General features: G+C 38.3%; 1 protein-coding gene across 6 annotated transcripts in view; it reads left to right on the forward strand.

The window, feature by feature from the left end:
* WAC (WW domain containing adaptor with coiled-coil) overlaps window positions 1-18,581 on the forward strand; it is a 58,425-nt gene that overhangs the window by 24,397 nt on the left and 15,447 nt on the right. For 5 of the 6 annotated variants that reach the window (XM_077788727.1, XM_077788740.1, XM_077788716.1 and 2 more), the window contains exons 8-10: window positions 14,264-14,509; window positions 16,457-16,579; window positions 17,554-17,702. In XM_077788727.1, the coding sequence (XP_077644853.1) occupies window positions 14,264-14,509; window positions 16,457-16,579; window positions 17,554-17,702 (518 nt within the window). The remainder of the gene's footprint in view (window positions 1-14,263; window positions 14,510-16,456; window positions 16,580-17,553; window positions 17,703-18,581) is intronic. The other variant, XM_077788734.1, reaches the window with a different exon arrangement.

The following is an 18,581-nucleotide window of genomic DNA, read 5'->3' on the forward strand; positions in this document are numbered from 1 at the left end:
CTTTAAATCTCTCTTATTATTACTCAATTCTGGCTTGTTCTTAATTCCCATTTGGTGTGATCAGATTTCATACTGGGTATTTTGCTGCTTTACTGCACATCTTCATTAATTGAAGACATGACTCATGAAGCAATTGAAGGAACTTCCCATTCTAACAACTGCTACAGATGTTGGCAGAAAGTTAAATATTTCTTACAACATTAATTTGAGAATGTACAGCAGGGTATAACATTGAAAACAATCACACAGGGCAGTCTTGATACTGTAAATCTTATGTTAGAATCTGCAGATGGTTCCATATTAAATATTTCACTGAATTTCTGTATTCTTAGGTAGGTGTTTTTTTTAATTTTGTGTGGTTTAAATGAATAGATTCTCTGTAGTAATCATGCCTCATTGATCTGTTTCATGGCACTTGATTGTTAGCAAATACTGTACTTGCTGAGCTTCAGAAAAGGGTCAGTTACAGAAAGTTAGCAAATAATTGAAGAATTAGAATAGGTAAATGTTGGGCTTGAAAATCTTACTCTAGAAAATATAAGTTTTTACATGTTGCTTTTTACCTCTTGTACAGCAACAGAAGAATTCAGTGCAGTTGCTGTCATGATAAAAGCTCATCAAACAGTACATTCAGGTGGCTTCTTTTTCTGGTGAATGTCAGACTGTCTTTTTAAGGAAATTAAACCAGTAAATTTTCCATAGCATTTTACATATTTAAATTTTAGAAAAGGGAAGAAGCAGTACTTTGGATGATTTACTGTTACTCATTCTCTCGGGAGTGACTGTGAACCTGCAGTACTAGAAATATGCAGTTTAGAAAATCTTTTTTGTAGCTGTTATACAAACTGAAAATACAGTAATTGTCCTGAGACACTTGGTTCAAACAATCTTCTAAAAGTCTTTGCAGAACTGAAAAAGTTTGAGAGGTTTATGTTTAAGTAGTAAAGGAAATAGCCTTTGATCTTCTTTTTCAGTTCATTGACTATGCCATCACTTTCTAAAAAGAGGTAAAACTGTGTTTTTTTTGCCTATAAAAATAGGTTGGTCCAAATGACTGAATAATATGTGCAGTAGTCCTTCCTTAAATCAATTCTTGCTTCTTGTGAATGTGTTGCTGGTTGCCTTATGCCAGCATATATGTACCACTGTTTTAATAGGTCTGATTTCAGTGTGTATTTTTTTTTAAGCAGTAATAGTTTTGAACAGCAGAACAACAGAAAAACACAAAACCCAACGACAATGCTTTTTTCAGCTCAATCTCTTTTGCTGCAGGGGTATGTTGTAGTCCCACAAGGAGATTGAATAAAATCCCTGGCTGAACTATAGCTCAGCTGTTAGCAGTAGAATGGCTGGCAGTAGTGGAGAGTTCCTGGGGAACTATTTGACCTCTACCCTTTGGTTTGAATGTTCCAGTCAGAATCTGCTGCTTCTGTTTGTGCTCACTGTGAGTGCTTTATGCAGGTAAAGTGTGGGGTTGCTTTTCCTACTTTTTGGCTGCTTTATCTGTAGGGCACATCACATTTTCCTATTTCTAATTCAGAATGAAATGTTGTATTGTTCATATCTTAACAGTGTGTCTGTCTGTAGGATACTGCTTCTCACACCTTTCCTTCAAGTCCTATCAAGGCAACACTTCTGTTTCTAGTCTAGCAGTATTCTAAAACTTTTATGAGAACACAGCAAGCTGGCCAGTGCAATGCTGGGTGGGTTGTGACTCTGGTGCTTCTTTTCCTTTTCTCACCCTTGTGGTTTTCTTGTAACACTTGCTAGCTTTAGTGGACAGTTATTAACATTGCTTCTGGTATTGTTGCATCTTCTTTGGCTGAGTTTTGTAGTTTCAAGTATATTACTCAATTCATATGTCAGTTAGAAAAAGTTACATGAGACTGTTAGTTTCTTTCAATACTTTATACTTGTTTGCTGAACATTGCTGTTACGTTTGACAGCAGAGGTAAAATACAAAGAAAAATCAATTTTAAGACTGGAGTAATCCAGATGTGAGAAATAGGGAAATTTTTTTTGTAATTTAGATAATTATTTTTGAGAATCTAGTTGATACTGTTACTATAGTTTCATTTGGTCAAATGTGTTTACAGAATGCATTGCTTTTAAGTATTTATGTATTTTTGTTGTGGCTTGCAGTCCTTAGTAGATCACAACAGAACTACGTAAAACATATAAATGTGACTGTCAGCGCTCAGAGAGCTTAGTTGGTGGACTGTATGCTCCAGGTGCTTCAGCACCAAAAATGTGTTATCATTCTTAATCATGAGCAGAAAATAAAGCAATTCTGTTAGCTGTTCTGGGTAGTAGTTGTTTAATCAGTGAAGCAGAGATGATGTTTATAGGGTGACAAGATACAAATTTCTGAAAATTTTGTAATGCAGTTTTTCTCCCACAGAGAGCACACTGTGAGAGCACAAGTGCCTAGTAGTTGCTAGCAGTGCAAAGATAACAGTTCAAGCTCACAAGAAAGTGGTTGGGTAATGTTTTAGAGTTGACTCCAAAGGACTTTGGATGCATTTGTTTTGTTTTAAATGGGATAAAAATTGCATCAGTGGTAAAAGCAATAGGAACACTCAGAGTGTCATTTTAATAATTTAGGAATTGTCTAGTCAACAGTAGTCAGTAATTTCCATGTCATTAAAAATAAATCTTTGTTGCTGTAAATTAGAGTAAGAATTAGCTAATATAGAGCATTAATTTAAAGCTAGTCATGCCGGGAGTACTAGTATGTTAGCTGTCAGAAAGAGGGCTGTGAAGTAAAGTCCTTTCTTCACAAAAAGTTATTTCCCAGTTTTGTTCTTTTTTCCCCATCCACTTCTCTGTCACACTCATGTGCCTGATGAGCTTAGCACACCGTGGTCAAGAGGAGAGTAAGCAAATTAGAGGTGCTCACAGGACTCCAGCAGACACAGCAGGGTGGCAGCAGCACAACAGAGGTGTGGGACTGTCAGTGTCAAGCCTCTGCATTGAAGCAGTGTAGCTGAACAGTCAGAAGGCTTCCTTTTCCATCCTCTTGCATTCAAGCTTGTAGGGTCAGGGTTGCTTTTCAGAATATTAGTCCTGGCAGATCAGCTATTTGCTTAGGAGCAAAAATTCTTGTCATAAGGGCAGAGATTGGTAATGGCAAGATGCAGTTATGTACTGGCTCAAATTGAAAAGCTAAGGATGCTTAGAAAAAAACTAAAGATCATTTTGGCAGAAACTGCTGAAAATGATCTGGTTTTTTGTTTTTTTCTGAAAGGATCGTTTGGCCCTGTTATTAAAAAATTCCCACTGCTTGGAAGCATTACAAGCATTCTGACTTGACCTGGTGTTTTTACTTCAGCAAAAACTTGGGCAAACCTCTTTGCAAAACTTAAAAACAAACTGCATGTTATGTCATACTGGTTCTTGTCATACAAAATTTTGACTGATAACTTGGATTTTCCTTTTTGTCCAAAGGATGTGATTATGAGTCACACTCCCAGTGGAGAGGGTTATGAATAGAAAGGTCTTCCCTAACCATTGTGGTTTTCAAAAATTATTTTCATTATAAAAAGGTTTTTTCCTGCTCCATTTTAATATTAAACCAATTAATAGTTCTTAATATTAAACCAATTAATAGTTCTTCTCATTAAATTAATCTCCAAATCTAATGGTATTTCTTTTTGCTATCTGCTTTACTTAGTTTTCCTCTGTTTTTTGGTGTGGTTTGTTTTTTCTTGGGGGGGGGGTTGGGGTTTTCTGGTTTTCTTTGGGTTTTTTTGGGTTTTTTGTGGTGTGGTTTTTTTTGTTGGTTTTTTTTTTTTTTGGATGGCTTTATTTTTGGTCATTTTTTTCCACATGAATGCAGTTGATAGTCCAGAAAGGTGTTTAGTTCTATAATACAGGTCTGTATGTAGGCTGCATCTAATAAACTTATTTGCATAATTGTCAGAAGGCAAACTGTGTTTTCACATTATTGCCACAAAGTGAATGGATTTTTAAATTTTTTTTAAAAGTTCTAGATATTGAGGCTTTATTGTGCATAGCTTATAATGGAAAATTGGTGCCAAATCATATTTTTAAAATCACAAACAGTAATTTAAAAAATTATCTAATTTTCTTTTTTTTTTAGTTATTCAGAGGAAGAGATAAAACAAATTTTATTTAATGAAGTTCTTACAACTTCAAGCGATCACAGCATGATGTGTTCTAGTTTTAGTTTTTATTCTGTTTTTTTATTATTTAAAAAGCTTTCCTTGGGACTTCCATGATAAAAGCTGAAATTTTAGGTGAGGTTAGAGTCATTTGCATAGCATTTGTTTTGAAATTGATGTTGATAATGAAGAGACTGCAGCCTTGCCCTGTTCTACTTCATCAGCCATAGTCTGTGGTGTAAAGCCTGCAAAAGTCTTAAGTTGTTACAAAAATTTTTTATAAGATGTGGATTAATTTGCATTTTGTATTAGTAGAATTCCAGTTGTCATATCAAAATTAGTCTGATGCTTAACGGTTCAGGTTAGGTTTATGAATGACTGCCATGTAATCCAAATCCTTATTCTGCAATAGTAGTGTAGATTGCTTGTCAAGGAACATGAATTGATGTTGACACAGGTGTAGGGACCTGTGTATCAGAATTGAAAAACTACTGGATTTAAATTTGTGGAGATATTTAACTTTTCTCAGCATGCTATATTCATCTTGACTGTGTTTCATGATGTTTGAGGGCTTCAAGTGCACTTAAGAACCACAGGCTTATATTATTAATAGGCATTTTTTAAAATTCTGATAAACTAAAAAATAGTGTTTAGATGTTGGAAAGTAAACTTAATTCTGTGGCAAAATAAACAATGAAACAGAAAAAGAAATTAGGGAGGAGAAGAAAGGAGTGAGGAGTTTCTGCTTCTATTTGTGGAAAAAGCAGGGGAAATCCATACACCCTAGTGAGTGATACCTGAGGGTTTTTGTCAAAGTTTCATCTTGAGGAGTTCTGGCTAGTTAAATTAACTTCAAAAGGCAAAACTTGCAGGCTCTGTACAGCATCAAAAATTAAACAAGGTTTTAAACTTTGTAGCTACATTATTCAAAAATGGATGTGAAGATATTTGGAGGCTTTGTTTTGTTGGCAGCAATTCTAGGATTTAGTATCCTGTCTAAGCCATGAAGTAAGATAGATGGGTTTAAATTAAGCTGATGAAAATTGCAATTATATACAACTAATTTGTAATCTATATTTTTAACATGTGAGTTTCCATCACAGAGGAGTTTCCCTTTGTGGAGAGGAGGTAAAGATCACAGGTTGAGATGAGAACAATTTACTGGAAACAGCAATGAAATAAGAAATGAATAGTAAAAGCAACAATATTATTAAAAAGGTGAAAAATTCACATGCGAACAAAAGCTCACCACGGGGGAATCGCAATATGGGAGATGCTGCCACGTTCTCAGACTGGAGACAGATTCCCTTCTCCAGCCCTGGCAGTGAAGTGAGATGGTACAAAATAACTGCCCTTCCTGGCTGCTCCAGAAATTAGCCCTATGCTGGCCAGATCCAGGATGTTATCCACCCGTTATTCTATACCACCTACGTCACGCCCAAATCCTACACCTTCCAACTGGTGTGCTCCCAGCTAATTGCAAGATGTATCAGAATCTCCTGATTAGTACATCTGAAGCAGTCTGTACTGTCCACAATATACATATAGTGACATACATACAGCATACAGTGACAGTGTCAGTCAGCAGCCAGTGTTTTTAAAATTCAGCATTACAGACTGTTCTCACAATATAATCAAATCCCCTTGAGGTACACATAGTGTTTCCCTATCTCTCTGCATTACCCACCAAGTGCAGCCAGGTCATTGAGCAAAAACATGGATGGGTTTGCCTACCCTGTGGATAGGTTTTGCCTTTGCTTGAGGAAGGACTAATTCAAACTGTTCCCTAATACATTCTTCATATGCACCACAGGGACTTAATCCCTTTCTATGAAAGTGTTTTTTGGACAGGGCTTTCTCGCTTGGTAGAGCTTCCAGTGTTAACTAACTAGGTAGCCTTTGCCTAATTTATCTCCCATTGTTTAAAGGTCCTGCCACTTACTGCTTTTAATGTGGTTTTTAACAGTCTGTTGTACAGTTCAGGTTTCCCAGAGGCTAGTGTGTGATAGGGAGTATTATATACCCACTCAATAGTGTGGCCTAGGTGTCTATGAGGCTGTTTTTAAAATGAGGCTGATTGAGTTCTTTCAGGGTACCATGCTGCTACAGGACTTGCTTTTCAAGGCCCGAAGTGGTGTTCCAGGCAGTGATGTGAGACACAGGGTATGTCTCCAGCTATCCAGTGGTTGTTCCTATCATTGTATGCATGTAGAGCTTGCCATGGTGGATTTGTGGAAATGGGATATAATCAATCTGCCAGGCTTCCCTGTACTTTTCACCACTGTACAGCAGGGGCTTTACCCGCTTGGTCTGCTTGATTGTGGTGTGGCGTTAGTAGTTGTGGAAAACCTGTGAGATACTGTCCATGGTTAAATCCAGCCCTCAGTCGTGAGCCTGTCAGTATGTTGCATCTGTTTCCTGGTGATGTGAGGTGCCATGAGCCCACTGAGTCATAAATAAATAATTCACCCTTATGTTGCCAGTCCATATATATCTGAGACCCTTTAAGCTTGGCAGCTTGGTCCACCCCTCTGTTGTTGCAGTGTTCTTCAGCAGCCCAACTCTCGGGTACAGAGAGCATCTGCATGACAGACTTTTACAGTCAGCTTCCCTACCCAAGCAATCATGTCTTGTCACCGTACAGCAGCCCAGATGGTTTTCCCTCTCCAGTGTCAGTTGATCTTTTTCCATCAGTCCAGCCACCAGAGCATTTGTGACTGTGCATGACTCATTGTAGAGGTAGAGTGTTAGCCATTTTGTCTCATTCAGTGATATCTAAAGCCAGCTGGATGATTTTCACCTGTGCAGCCTGACTTGATCCACCTTGTCCATCAGTAGCTTCTGTGGTTTACTTTGTAGGAGTCCTGCAGATTTCCATTTTCAGGGTGTCCCTACAATACAGCAGGAACCATCAGTGAAGAGACTATCACTTTTCATTTGGTAGCAGCTGATTATATGGTATGGTCTCCTCAGCACATGGCATTTTTTCCTCCTCCTTTGAAATTTTCATCTTTCGACAAGTGAGTGATGACTTCCAGGATCCAAAGGTGATTTGGGTTTCCTGTTTGAGTTTGCTGTGTAACCAGCATAACCCACTTGCTCCAAGTATCATCAGTGGCATCAGGTGTGGAAGGGACTTCTCCCTTGTACATCCAGGCCTGCAGCAGCAGTCAGGATGCCCAGAGTACCTGTACTTTGGTGCCAATCACTACTGAAGCAGCTTGAACCCCTTCATAAGTTGCCAGTACCTTTTTTTCAGTTGGGATGTAGCAGGCCTCAAGTCCTTGTATCCTGACTCCAGAACTCCAGGGGTTGTCCTTGAGTTTCCCTGAGTGCTTTTTACCAGAGGCTCCAGGAAGGACCATTCTTCCTGACTGCAGTGTGGAGCACATTTTTCACATCTTTTGTCTTGACTGGCCTAAGGACAACTGCATGATCCTGTTTTGTTTAAAAGTCTGTTGTTCAGGACCCCACTTCAAATTGTTCTTCTGTGTCACATGATACAGAGGCCAGACTACCTGTCTGTAATCTAGAATATGCATTCTCCAAAAACCCACAGCACTTAGGAAAGCTGTGCTTGCTGTTTGCTCATTGGTGGGGACATGGCTGCTATTTTGATTGGACTCTGATGATGTCCATCTTGCCATTTTACTCCTAAAAACTGAATTTCCTGTACAGGTCCCCTTGACCCTACTTTGCTTTATGGCAAAATTTGCCTTCTGGAGGATTTGAATTATCTTCTCCTTTTTCTCAAAAACTTCTTCCGCTGTATTCCCCCATACAATGATGTCATTAATGTACTGCAAATGTTCTGGAACGTCACCCTTTACCAGTGCATTCTGGATCTGTCCATGGCAAATGGTGGAGCTGTGTTTGCAGCCTTGAGACAGTGGGTTCCAAGTGTACTGCATGCTCCTCAGGTGAAAGCAAACTGTGGCCTGCACTCTCCTGCCAGAGAAATAGCGAAATATGTATTGGCAATGTCAATAGCAGCACGACTTCCCTGCCTTGAACTCCAGTTCATACCGAAGTTCAAGCATGTCTAGCACAGAAGCATTTAGTGTTGGTGGGACTTCATTCAGGCCATGATAATCCACTTGTTAGTCTCCAGTCTCCATTGAATTTACACATCTGCCATATGGGCTATTCAAGTATGAGTGAGTCTTGCTGTCATTCCCTGGCTCTCCAGCTCACAAATTATTTTATGATAGGGAGTCTCAGTGGTATTGTTGACAGTGACTGCTGTGGTAGTAATTGGGTACCAGTTGTTCTTCAGCTCTCAGCTGAAGAACAGCTGGGACCCTCCCAGGACAGAAGGGTCCTCTTAACAGACCAGGCAAGGTATTCAGCTGTCTCATTTCCTCTGTTGCTAGAGTATCTGTCCCAAATGCCCAGCAATGCCCTTTTGGGTCCTTAAAATGCCCTTTCCTGAAGTAATATATGCCAAGGATGTGTGGTGCTTCTGGGTCAGTCACAGTGGGGTAGTTTAGCCATTCATTCCCAGTCACATTCACTTAGCTTCCAGTACAGTCAGCTGTTTAAATACCCCTGTCACCCCAGAAATCCATATGGATTCTACCCCTATGTATCTTGATGGCATCAGGGTACATTGTGTGCTGGTGTCAACTAAAGCCTTGTACTCTTGTGGGTCTGATGTGCCAGGCCATTGGATCCAATGATAGAATCCATTGAGCCAATAGATCTGAGTGTCCCTTTCCCCCGTCTGGTTGGGGGTAGGGCCCCTTTAGTCCTGGTCATAGTTCTCATTGCTCACTCCTTGTAAATATAGACTGGGGGTCCCTTCTAGAGGATGAGAAGTCTCTTCTGTCTGAGACTTGTTCCACTGAAAACTGGAGTGGCATTTGTCTGTGAAGAATTTCCTGTTGTTCTTCCAAGCATTCAACTCACATACCCATACTGCTAGGGCATAGGTAGATTTTTCCATCCCACTTCCTCGTGTCCTCTATTTTGCTCACAGAAAAAAACACAGGTTGCCTTGTGTGTGTCCTCTCTTGAGCGGGGGAGTGCTTGCTCCCAATAGCAGAGACTTCGGTCTGTACTGGCAGGTCATGGGACATTTCCTCACTGACTTTTTCAAGTCTGTCCAAAGTCTTGGACAGTCTCCACAGCCAAGGTGTGAGTCAAGATGATCTTCATATTGCTGGAGTTGGGTAGTCATGAAGTACAGTTTGTTTCTCCTTCTCTGGACATTAATACCAGTATGACAGTGGTATGCTCTGTATAAACTTCTGCCACATGGACTGTGTGCAGTGGACCTGATCTGAATCTGCAAGAGACTGCTTGTTATTTGAATCTCTGTAGATTACTGCCAGCACATCTGATTCACATACTGGATACCTTTTCCCATGGCATTCTACATGCTGGAGTGCACTACTAGATTGTCCTTGAAGACAATACCTTCCCTCCTGCATGACATGAGTCACCTCCAGAGGCTGAGAGTTTGTCTTCTTCCCACTTCCCTTTTCAATGCCCATGTCCCAGGACAGGGATTCCAGTTGCTTGGCTTCACTGCCATCGAGTTTCATATAATGGGCTATGATACCCCAGCATTGGAGCAGCTAGATCACCAGAAGGTCATTTGACTGGCAGCTGAAATCTTTCTGCATATCTCACAACTCACTCAGAGATAGGGATTGGGTAATTATATTTGGCCCTTCCTCTTCCTGCTATTGTGAGGGTTTACTTCCTCTTCATCCCTCAGTAACTGAATTGATTAGATCTTGGATTTCTTGTTAAGTGTAGGGCAACTGCTCCTGGCACAGATTCATCCTATGGTTCAGCTGCTCTTTGAGTGGTCTCCGTGCCTGTTTGTTTTCCTCCTGTTCTCCCTGAGGGACTGTCTACTACTGAACTATGTCTGGTGAAGAATAGCCAGTGCCCAGCACACTGCATTGATTTCCTCCCCTCTGGAGATGGCACACCGTCTTCCTTGAAAATATACAGTTGCTTTATCAGGATCCTGTAGTTGTTCAGGGGTGAACTTCCAAACCATTGAACCAGAGAATTTCGCCCACAACTGGCCTATTTTCTCTGGCATTCCATGCCACTTATGACAACTCACCTGTGGAGCAGCTCTCCTTAGAAATGTCTCTCCGATTCTAAACATGGTGGGGACCACACTGACTCTAAACGTGGTACTGACTGTACTCAAGAGACATAGCACCAAGACCATGCTTTCTTAACAACCAAAGGAAAGACAAAATTCTCAAAAGCTGGTTTAATAGGCCTGAAAGTGACAAAGGACATAAAAAGCTGGGGAAAATTACATGCCCCTGTTGCCCACAGTATAGGTACAATTTAATGGACTCCCAGAGACAAGCCTTAAAGGAAGGGTAAAAAGAGCACTCCTGAACACACATCCCAAACCCTCATTGCCCCACGTGTCATAAACTGTTCTCCCACAATACAGCAACACAGCAGTCCTGATCCCTCACTCTCCCTGCTATGAAAAAAATACCGTGGTGGGTGCACAGGGCATACACAGGAATATCTGTACAGGGTTAGGTGTCACAACCATGTGGACAGACTAGAGAGCACTGTGACCATTGACTCCCTGCCCAGTACAACAAATTCTTCAATCAAACTTATTTCAAACCGCTCTGGTCAGATTTGATTATCTCAACCCATTGTACCCCATTGAGAGCCAAATAAAGCTATTGAGGTTTATGGCTGGTGTTCCCCATTCACTGTTCGTTCACTGCTTCCTCCCTCTCCCCTGTGACAGGCTAGTGAGGAGAACTGGAGACACAAAAGGAAAAGATTGCAGGTTGAGATAAGAAAAATGTACTGGAACCAGCAATGAAATAAAAAATTACCACTAACAGCAACAATACTAATAAAAAAGTGTACAAGAGAGACAATTCACGTTATGCCAACTGGAAAACAACTCCCTTACTTCTGCCCTTGGCAGTGAAGTGAGGTGGTACAGAATAACCCAACCCTTCTGGCTACTCCAAAAATTAACCTTGTCCTGGCCATAACCAGCACAGCTACTTAATACAAACAAGAAATACTTGAATTTCTATCAATAATTTTTACAGGTTTGGATTTGGTTTGGTTTTTTTTTTTTTTTTTTTTTTTGTAGAAACAGGTTTCTAGCTTGAATTTAATTAATAATAAGAATTTAATTAATAATAACTTAATTTGCATAATGCAATGATGATCTGGACAGTCATTTTATTCTACATACTCTATGATTTTAAATAACTGTTCTAATGTGATGTACATGTAGGTAGTCATATTCATAGACATGTATTCTTTTATAACATTTAGTGTATTGTTTTTGAGTTGCTAAACATCTTGGAATATTGGGATGTTAGCATTAGGCGTTATCCTTGCTTTGTGTCCTTTCTCTAGGTTTAATAGGGTGATTGTACAAAAACACCTTTAACAGATACATTTTAACTTATACTTAAAATACCTGCAGTAATACAGTTATGTGAAATAGTGTCTCCGTATTGTCTGAAAAAAATAACTTGACTGTATTGTGTTGATGCAATTCAGTGTGCATTTTTAAAGCATAAAAACTCGGGTGTTACAGACCTCATGGTATTCAGTGGTTTTGCATGACATGTTTTGAGTTCTGTTTTTCAAGAAATAAGTAAATAAAGTGAATAAAATAAACCTTATCCTCACCAGAACTGGGTGGGTAAAAGGTTTATTTTAACTGCATTGTTAGCTTGAGTTTGCCTTTGATTCAGTGTATTTTCTGTTCAGAGCTGCAGCATGGGTGAAAAGCACTTCCAGCTGTTTGGTATGGTGGTGTAGTGTGAGGTATTTGCTTACATGAATAAATAACACAGTAGTGAGTTGCTTCTCTACTTAAAATAACTGTGAAGACAAACATAAATACATTAAATATGTTTTTAAATTAATGCTGGCAGTTGCAGTGTTGTTTCATTTTGAAATGAGGGTATTTTGTGTTTTGAAGTTTTCTAGTGGTTGTTTTTCTGGTAAGGTTTTCAAAACTGTAGGTAGCAGGCTTGTACGTGTAAGTACTAATGTGCCCCATTGTGCTTATTGCCCTTGCTTTTGTCTGCTGGTTTATCTTGATCTTATTTGGACTGTGACAGATCCAAGTTCAATTTCAACTCCACATGGTTTTGTTTAGTATGATAGGAGTCTTGTTTGTTGTATATGTCTTGACCTGCAATTGTCTTAATGTTTACTTTGAATGCTATAACATAAGATGAAATACTTTATAACAAAAACGTTTACTAATGACTTAGTGTTTTCTTCTAACTAATCCCTAATCAGCTGTCCTAGTTCATGTTATTGAAAACCCTGCAGAAACTTTGTAACAGGTTTTTCTTTTTTCCCCATATTCAATCTTTGTAACAGCCCCTTTGTCCCTTTTTAAGTTGTTCTTGCAAAAGCTCCTGGCCAAATGACCAGGTTCCTTCACAGATACATTGATACCAACTCTGAGGAGATTGTAATTAGACAGGGGCACATCTTTTTTGGAAGTTCACCTAAAACTCCAAAATATGTCTTTGTGTCCTCGGTATTACATTCTTGCAAGCTTTCAAATTCAGATTCTTCAGCAGGTTTTTTTTTTTTCTGGTTCAGATTTCTCAGCTACTTGTCTGGAAAAAGTTTTCTGGAGTATTTGTGACCTTTATAAGCTATTTATACTGTAACAGCATGGAAGCAGAAATCCTCTTCCCATTGAGATTAGAAATCTTAGTGAAAAGATTTATACATCGTCACTTCCATAATTTTTTGTTAGTTTTTAGGGTTCTTCTCCAAATTAGTCTTGGAAGTTGCAGTTAAGCTTATTGGAATACAAAAGCTGTTAGAAATTCTGTAACATTTTATTCTTCTGTAGTAAAGCAAACCAGACCGTCTCACTTCTTTAGTAAAGTCAGCATCATCTTCCTTTGACCATTTTTCCAAATAAAAAAACCAAGCACACCCTTAAAGTAAAATAACTTCCCAGCCTGTTTTCCCAAATTTTGGGGAAAACTTTTAGCCTTTTGCCTGAAATGTAGAATATCCATGTTGACCTTCTCTGCCTGGTTTGAGGTGGCTTTAAACTCCATATTTTCATTATTGTGGGCAAACATCCTGCAAGTGATCTTGGATCCATAGCTTTATGCTCTGCATCCAACTTCATTGGCACTATAGGTGTGTTAGTCTTGACTGAATTTGTGGGCAGAGGTCTCTGAGGGTTTAATGAGGATGAGAGAAGGGGGAGCTAAGATTGAAATATGATGGTCCAGATTTCTTAAAGGAAGGATATTAAGTGACTGATGGTACACCTATAGTAGGTTGAAATAATTCTCTGTTGCAGAAATTTCTCACCATATTGGAATGGAGGAACAACTTTCTGTTAAGTGGAAATAATTTAAAATTAATTAATTCATATTAATCAGAACAAATTGCAATATAGTACAATTGTATTTAAGTACTATGTATTTCTTTGGCGAATAAGTGGTAATATTTCCTAAAATCATTAATAAAATAAAGGATATAGGTCTTAATGCTTCAGAAGAAGCTGACAAGTTAAAAATTAATTATGGGCAGATACATTTTTAGATATTTTTCCACACTGCTGTGCACTGTTTTACAGCTCATTATCCTTTCTAAAGCCTCAGCAGTGTAGCTGGATTTTGTACAGTAGACTTATATTTGTGACTTCTTGCACTGGTCTCTTCATAAATGAAGCACAGCTTATACCCTCCCCTCAAATTTGACACAGTAGCCTATATGTAAAATTTGTGGGCTATAAGGTTTTTATTCATAGCATATTTTCCAAAGAAAGACAGGGATCATAAGTAAAAATGTAGAATATGAGTGTAGGCGATCAGTAATGACTTTTTGGCCCATATATGCCATAAAAGTTTAAGGAAAAAAATGGCAGATTTTTGATACTGACTGCTTTTCATCCGGTATCTTGAAGTGGAAAAGTTGTGTGTTTGTGCTCATAATAAATCTTAGGTTCAATAGTGTAAATTGCATCAGAAATATGCTATCTTAAATTTTTGTTCCGTTAATGTTGTGAGTTTTTTTTCTTAAAATGGTAGTTAGGCATTTGATCTTCTGAATCTGAGTATTGTACTAGTGAGTTGTCAGGTTGTATTGGGGAAAATGAAAAATACTGTCTGTCTCCTGTTCAGAGTCTGCATCTGTGGACAAGTCTGTATCCCATTCTTGCACAACTCCTTCTACATCTTCTGCTTCTGGACTGAATCCAACTTCTGCGCCTGCTTCATCTGCTCCTACAGTTCCTGTTTCACCTATCCCACAATCACCAATTCCTCCATTACTTCAGGACCCAAATCTCCTTCGACAGCTGCTGCCTGCTCTGCAAGCCACCTTGCAGCTTAATAATTCTAGCGTAGATATATCCAAAATCAATGAAGGTAAGGATTCTTTAAAGTTCATGTAATCTCTCATTTACATACATCAGTGTATTATTGGATACCAGGCTGTAGTAAATGAAAGCCTTATTTTAATTGAAAAGTGAATAAATTAGTCCCTAGGTAAAGTGGAGACTTTTGTGGGTTTTTTTTCCATTAAACCTTCTCAGCATTTAAGGTTTTCAAATTAATGAATGTTGATGTACATGAGCAGTGTAATTGAAACTGGTGATTTAATCACTATATCAGCATTTGTCTGTTGCACAAAATTTCGTTAGAGCTCTTTGTTCTTTTGTTTCGTGCACTGTTCTTTGTTTTCTGTAGTTTGTGCTGCTGTTCTATTAATGTGTGTTGCAAATTGTGAAACTTCTAGGGGTTCATCAGTCTTGTTGCCTAATAACTTTTTTCTTTAGCATAACAAAGAAAGCCTCTCTGAATACAGGTAGTGTATCAGTAATTTTGCTAGCCAGTGAAATTTTGTACATATAATCGGTGTGTCCCTTAGATTTTTGTTAGAAAATGACTTAGGTTGTTAGAAATTGGCTTAGGTTGTTAGAAGTCAGTTTATCACTCGCCTATAGTGCCTTTTGCTGCAAGAGCAGGTAGAGTTGATGCATTTGAATGCAGTTTTATCCAATGTGTCTGCATGTGACAGGTTACTGATAAAATGGTGTAGGATTTTTCGTTTGCTTCTTGTGCATGGATCACTGATGTAAATAGGAAGTAAAACATTTGCATGGAGTGCTGAGAGTTAATTGTCTTTAACTTTCTGAAAGTGCAAATCAAGTATGTACTAAATATTCTGTACTTTGCAATTATTTATCAGAGAAAGTGGTCAATTGCTTCCTTTTAATCAGCAAATATTCTGTCTTCATTCAGTACCAGAAAGTGAGTAGGTCACTGGTTTCTTTCTCCTGTGCAGGGAGAAGTCTTTGAAACTGCAGTGCACTAGGTTGCATTGAAAAAAAAGGAGTGTTATGGTTGTGTTGAAAAATGAAAGTTCATTCAGCCCAATTGTATTTTATTAAAAGGCTGCCCTGTGAAATTTCTAGTAATTTTCTCTTGCCATATGATCAGCAGCTGTGTATGTCTTGGAACAAGAGTGTTCAGAATTGTTCTGATGGCATGAGGGCCTGGCTGTGTCCATGTGGGCAGAGTGACTTCACCTTGCATAGCAGGGCTGTCCTTACTCTGCACACAGTTCAGAGTCATTCTGTGCTTGTTCCTGGTAAGTCAGTTTTTTCAGGAGTATGCATGGCTGGAAGGTACATTCAGGAACTATCCCACAGAGCCTGTAGACCTTTTTGGAAAGGTTAGTTCAGAAGCTCATAGTTCAGGGTTTTGTCATCTCATACTGCAAGATGCTCTTCCTGTATTGTGCAGTTTTAAAATGGGTAAAAGTGATTGGTTTTTCTACTGGGGGGGATGATATAGGACACCTAAACCCAGAACAGATAAGGGGTTTTTTTTATTAATAAGAAGAAACTTGGATTTTTAACCTGAAAGAGATTTGTCTTCATCTTGAACATGAAGTCTGCCCTCATCTCTTTTAGTGAGTTGAAGTGATTCTGCTTTTTGCTTTTTAAAAAAAATTATTTTAATTAAAAAAACCCATCACATTCTGCTTACTACAGTAGCAAATTGAACAAATTTTCTCTTGCTGTTTACAAGAATTATTACTGATTAAATAAGGTCAAACAGAAGACTTGACATTCTTAAAAAAAAAAAAATTCTGTTAAGTGTAGGTCTTAAAGTTAAAACTACTAAAGAAAGGACCTGCTGGACATTCCAAGTCAACTTGAAATCAAGTAACTGAAAAACAGTTCAGTGGATCTTTGGTCATAGTGCATATGGATCTGAAGGAAAATGTACCTTAAATGTAATTAGCCACTTTCAACAGTTTAAAGTGGTGTTCTAGAATTGTCAGTAAAACAGAATGTTTGTTTTCAGTTTTAACAGCAGCTGTGACACAAGCCTCTCTGCAGTCAATACTCCATAAAATTCTTACCGCTGGACCATCTGCTTTCAATATCACCTCCCTAATTTCTCAAGCTGCACAACTGTCTACGCAAGGTACTCAGTTTTTTTTTTCCCCACTTATGTAAATTTGTTATACAATGTTTTAAAAAGGCTGATACAGTTGTGGAATCTGTCTCTTGCCATAACTTTGGCCACAGGGTGTGGAGAATGTGGAATGACTTCTTTTTCCAGAGATAGGATAAAAAATTGTTATGGAAGAGCAGGAACCTGACACACTACTAAGTAAACATGCTTCTCTGTCTCACCTTTTGGGATTTTCTTTGTATGTTAAGAAATTCTACATGAGTAATGTAAAACTTCTGTGAGACCCTCTCAATTTATTCTGGACTGGAATTAGCTGTTATTTAACAGTGTAAAACACAACTCTTCCTTATTTCAACACCCATCTTGTAGGTACTGTGCAACTGTGACTCTTGGGGGAGGCTTTAAAATTTTAAAAGAAAGTTTCCTCTTTCTGGTGAGGGACTTTTTCTTCATCTTCCAGGCAACATACTCTTTCAGGTACTTCCAATATATTCTGGCTTGTAACTTAGTAAAAAAACTTTAAAACTTAAGTTTAGAAACTTAAACCAAAACAATAAATGCAGTCATCTTACTGAGTAGGTAAGCAGTACTAATGGTAATTTTTAACCATGGGTAGGGAACTGTAGGTATACCCTAGAATGGATGAATAGGTTTCTGTATAAGCTGTTCATGTATTCTTTTGGTTAAATCAAGTTGAGCACTCTAAAATAGGAGTCACATATGATTTAGTCTCTTCATGTGTAAAAAGCATTTCCTAATAGCTTCTTCTCTTTCCCCTCCCCAGAAATTGTAGAAATGGGGAGTTTGGGGGAAATACAATTCCTTAGCTAGGATTATTGTTGAACATTAGATTGTTCCAGTTGTTCACATTGAACATATTTCTATATCATCTAATACAGCATACTCCAAAGTACCAAAAGAAAATCTAATTCTCATTTATGGTAGGACATGGTTTTACTAAAAGCAATTTTTTTCCTTTACAGCTCAGCCATCTAATCAGTCTCCAATGTCTTTAACATCTGATGCTTCATCACCAAGATCATATGTGTCTCCAAGGATAAGCACGCCACAGACTAACACTGTTCCACTTAAACCTTTGATGACTACGCCACCAGTATCATCCCAGCAGAAGGTAAGCTCTTTTTGTTTTATGCCATATTGTAGTAAGAAGCCATGATACATAATATTAAATATTGTTCCTATATATCCATGTCCTAATAGTTGTATATAGGATAATAAAACATGTATGTTAACTTTCCCAATAGAAACAAACTGGAAGCAACTACTTGACTGTATTTTGGCAGTGCAGCTCCAGCATGAAATCTAGCTCACTTTTCTTGTGGAAATTCTTACGCTGGCTTCACATGCTGTCTGGAGATACTACCAAGGCATTGATATTCTAGCATTTAAATAGAAACAAAAACATACTTCAAAGGCAACAACTTATACAATTATTAGACTTACCCAATAAAAGATGTTTAGAATGGGAGAGAGCTTCTTGGGGAAATCAACTTGACATAGTCTCAGATTTAGTTTAGTCTTAGATTTAGTTGAGAAATGTTCTAGTTATTTACAGATCAATAACGTAATGTCCCTTTCCCTTCCTGCCCCCTCACTCTATTCACTCAGAATTCCTTCATTGGATCAGTGAGTAGGAGATGTAAATTGAAGCTAACAAATAAGCTCTTGAGGTTCTTCCTGAGAAGCATAACTTTAGACTTTGGGGGAGACACCCCACCTTCCTAAAATCTGTCTTCTATATCACCATCCCTGTTTAGCTGAGGTGTCTTTTTCTCAATTTTCTGCTCACAAGCAAACCTCTAATGTCTTGGATGCATTTGAGGAATACTTTTCTCCTCAGGAGAGCACATTGCATTCCTCATTATATTCAAAATGCCTAATTCTCTTTCATCAGATTTTTTTCATGAGTACAAAGAAAACCAAGCGATTCTCCCAGTTTCTTTCGATTGACAGTGATACAGTGAATTGCAAAGGTTTATGTGTGTAACAG

The sequence above is a fragment of the Lonchura striata genome, chromosome 1 (assembly GCF_046129695.1).
Source record: "Lonchura striata isolate bLonStr1 chromosome 1, bLonStr1.mat, whole genome shotgun sequence".
Classification (NCBI taxonomy): Eukaryota; Metazoa; Chordata; class Aves; order Passeriformes; family Estrildidae; genus Lonchura; species Lonchura striata.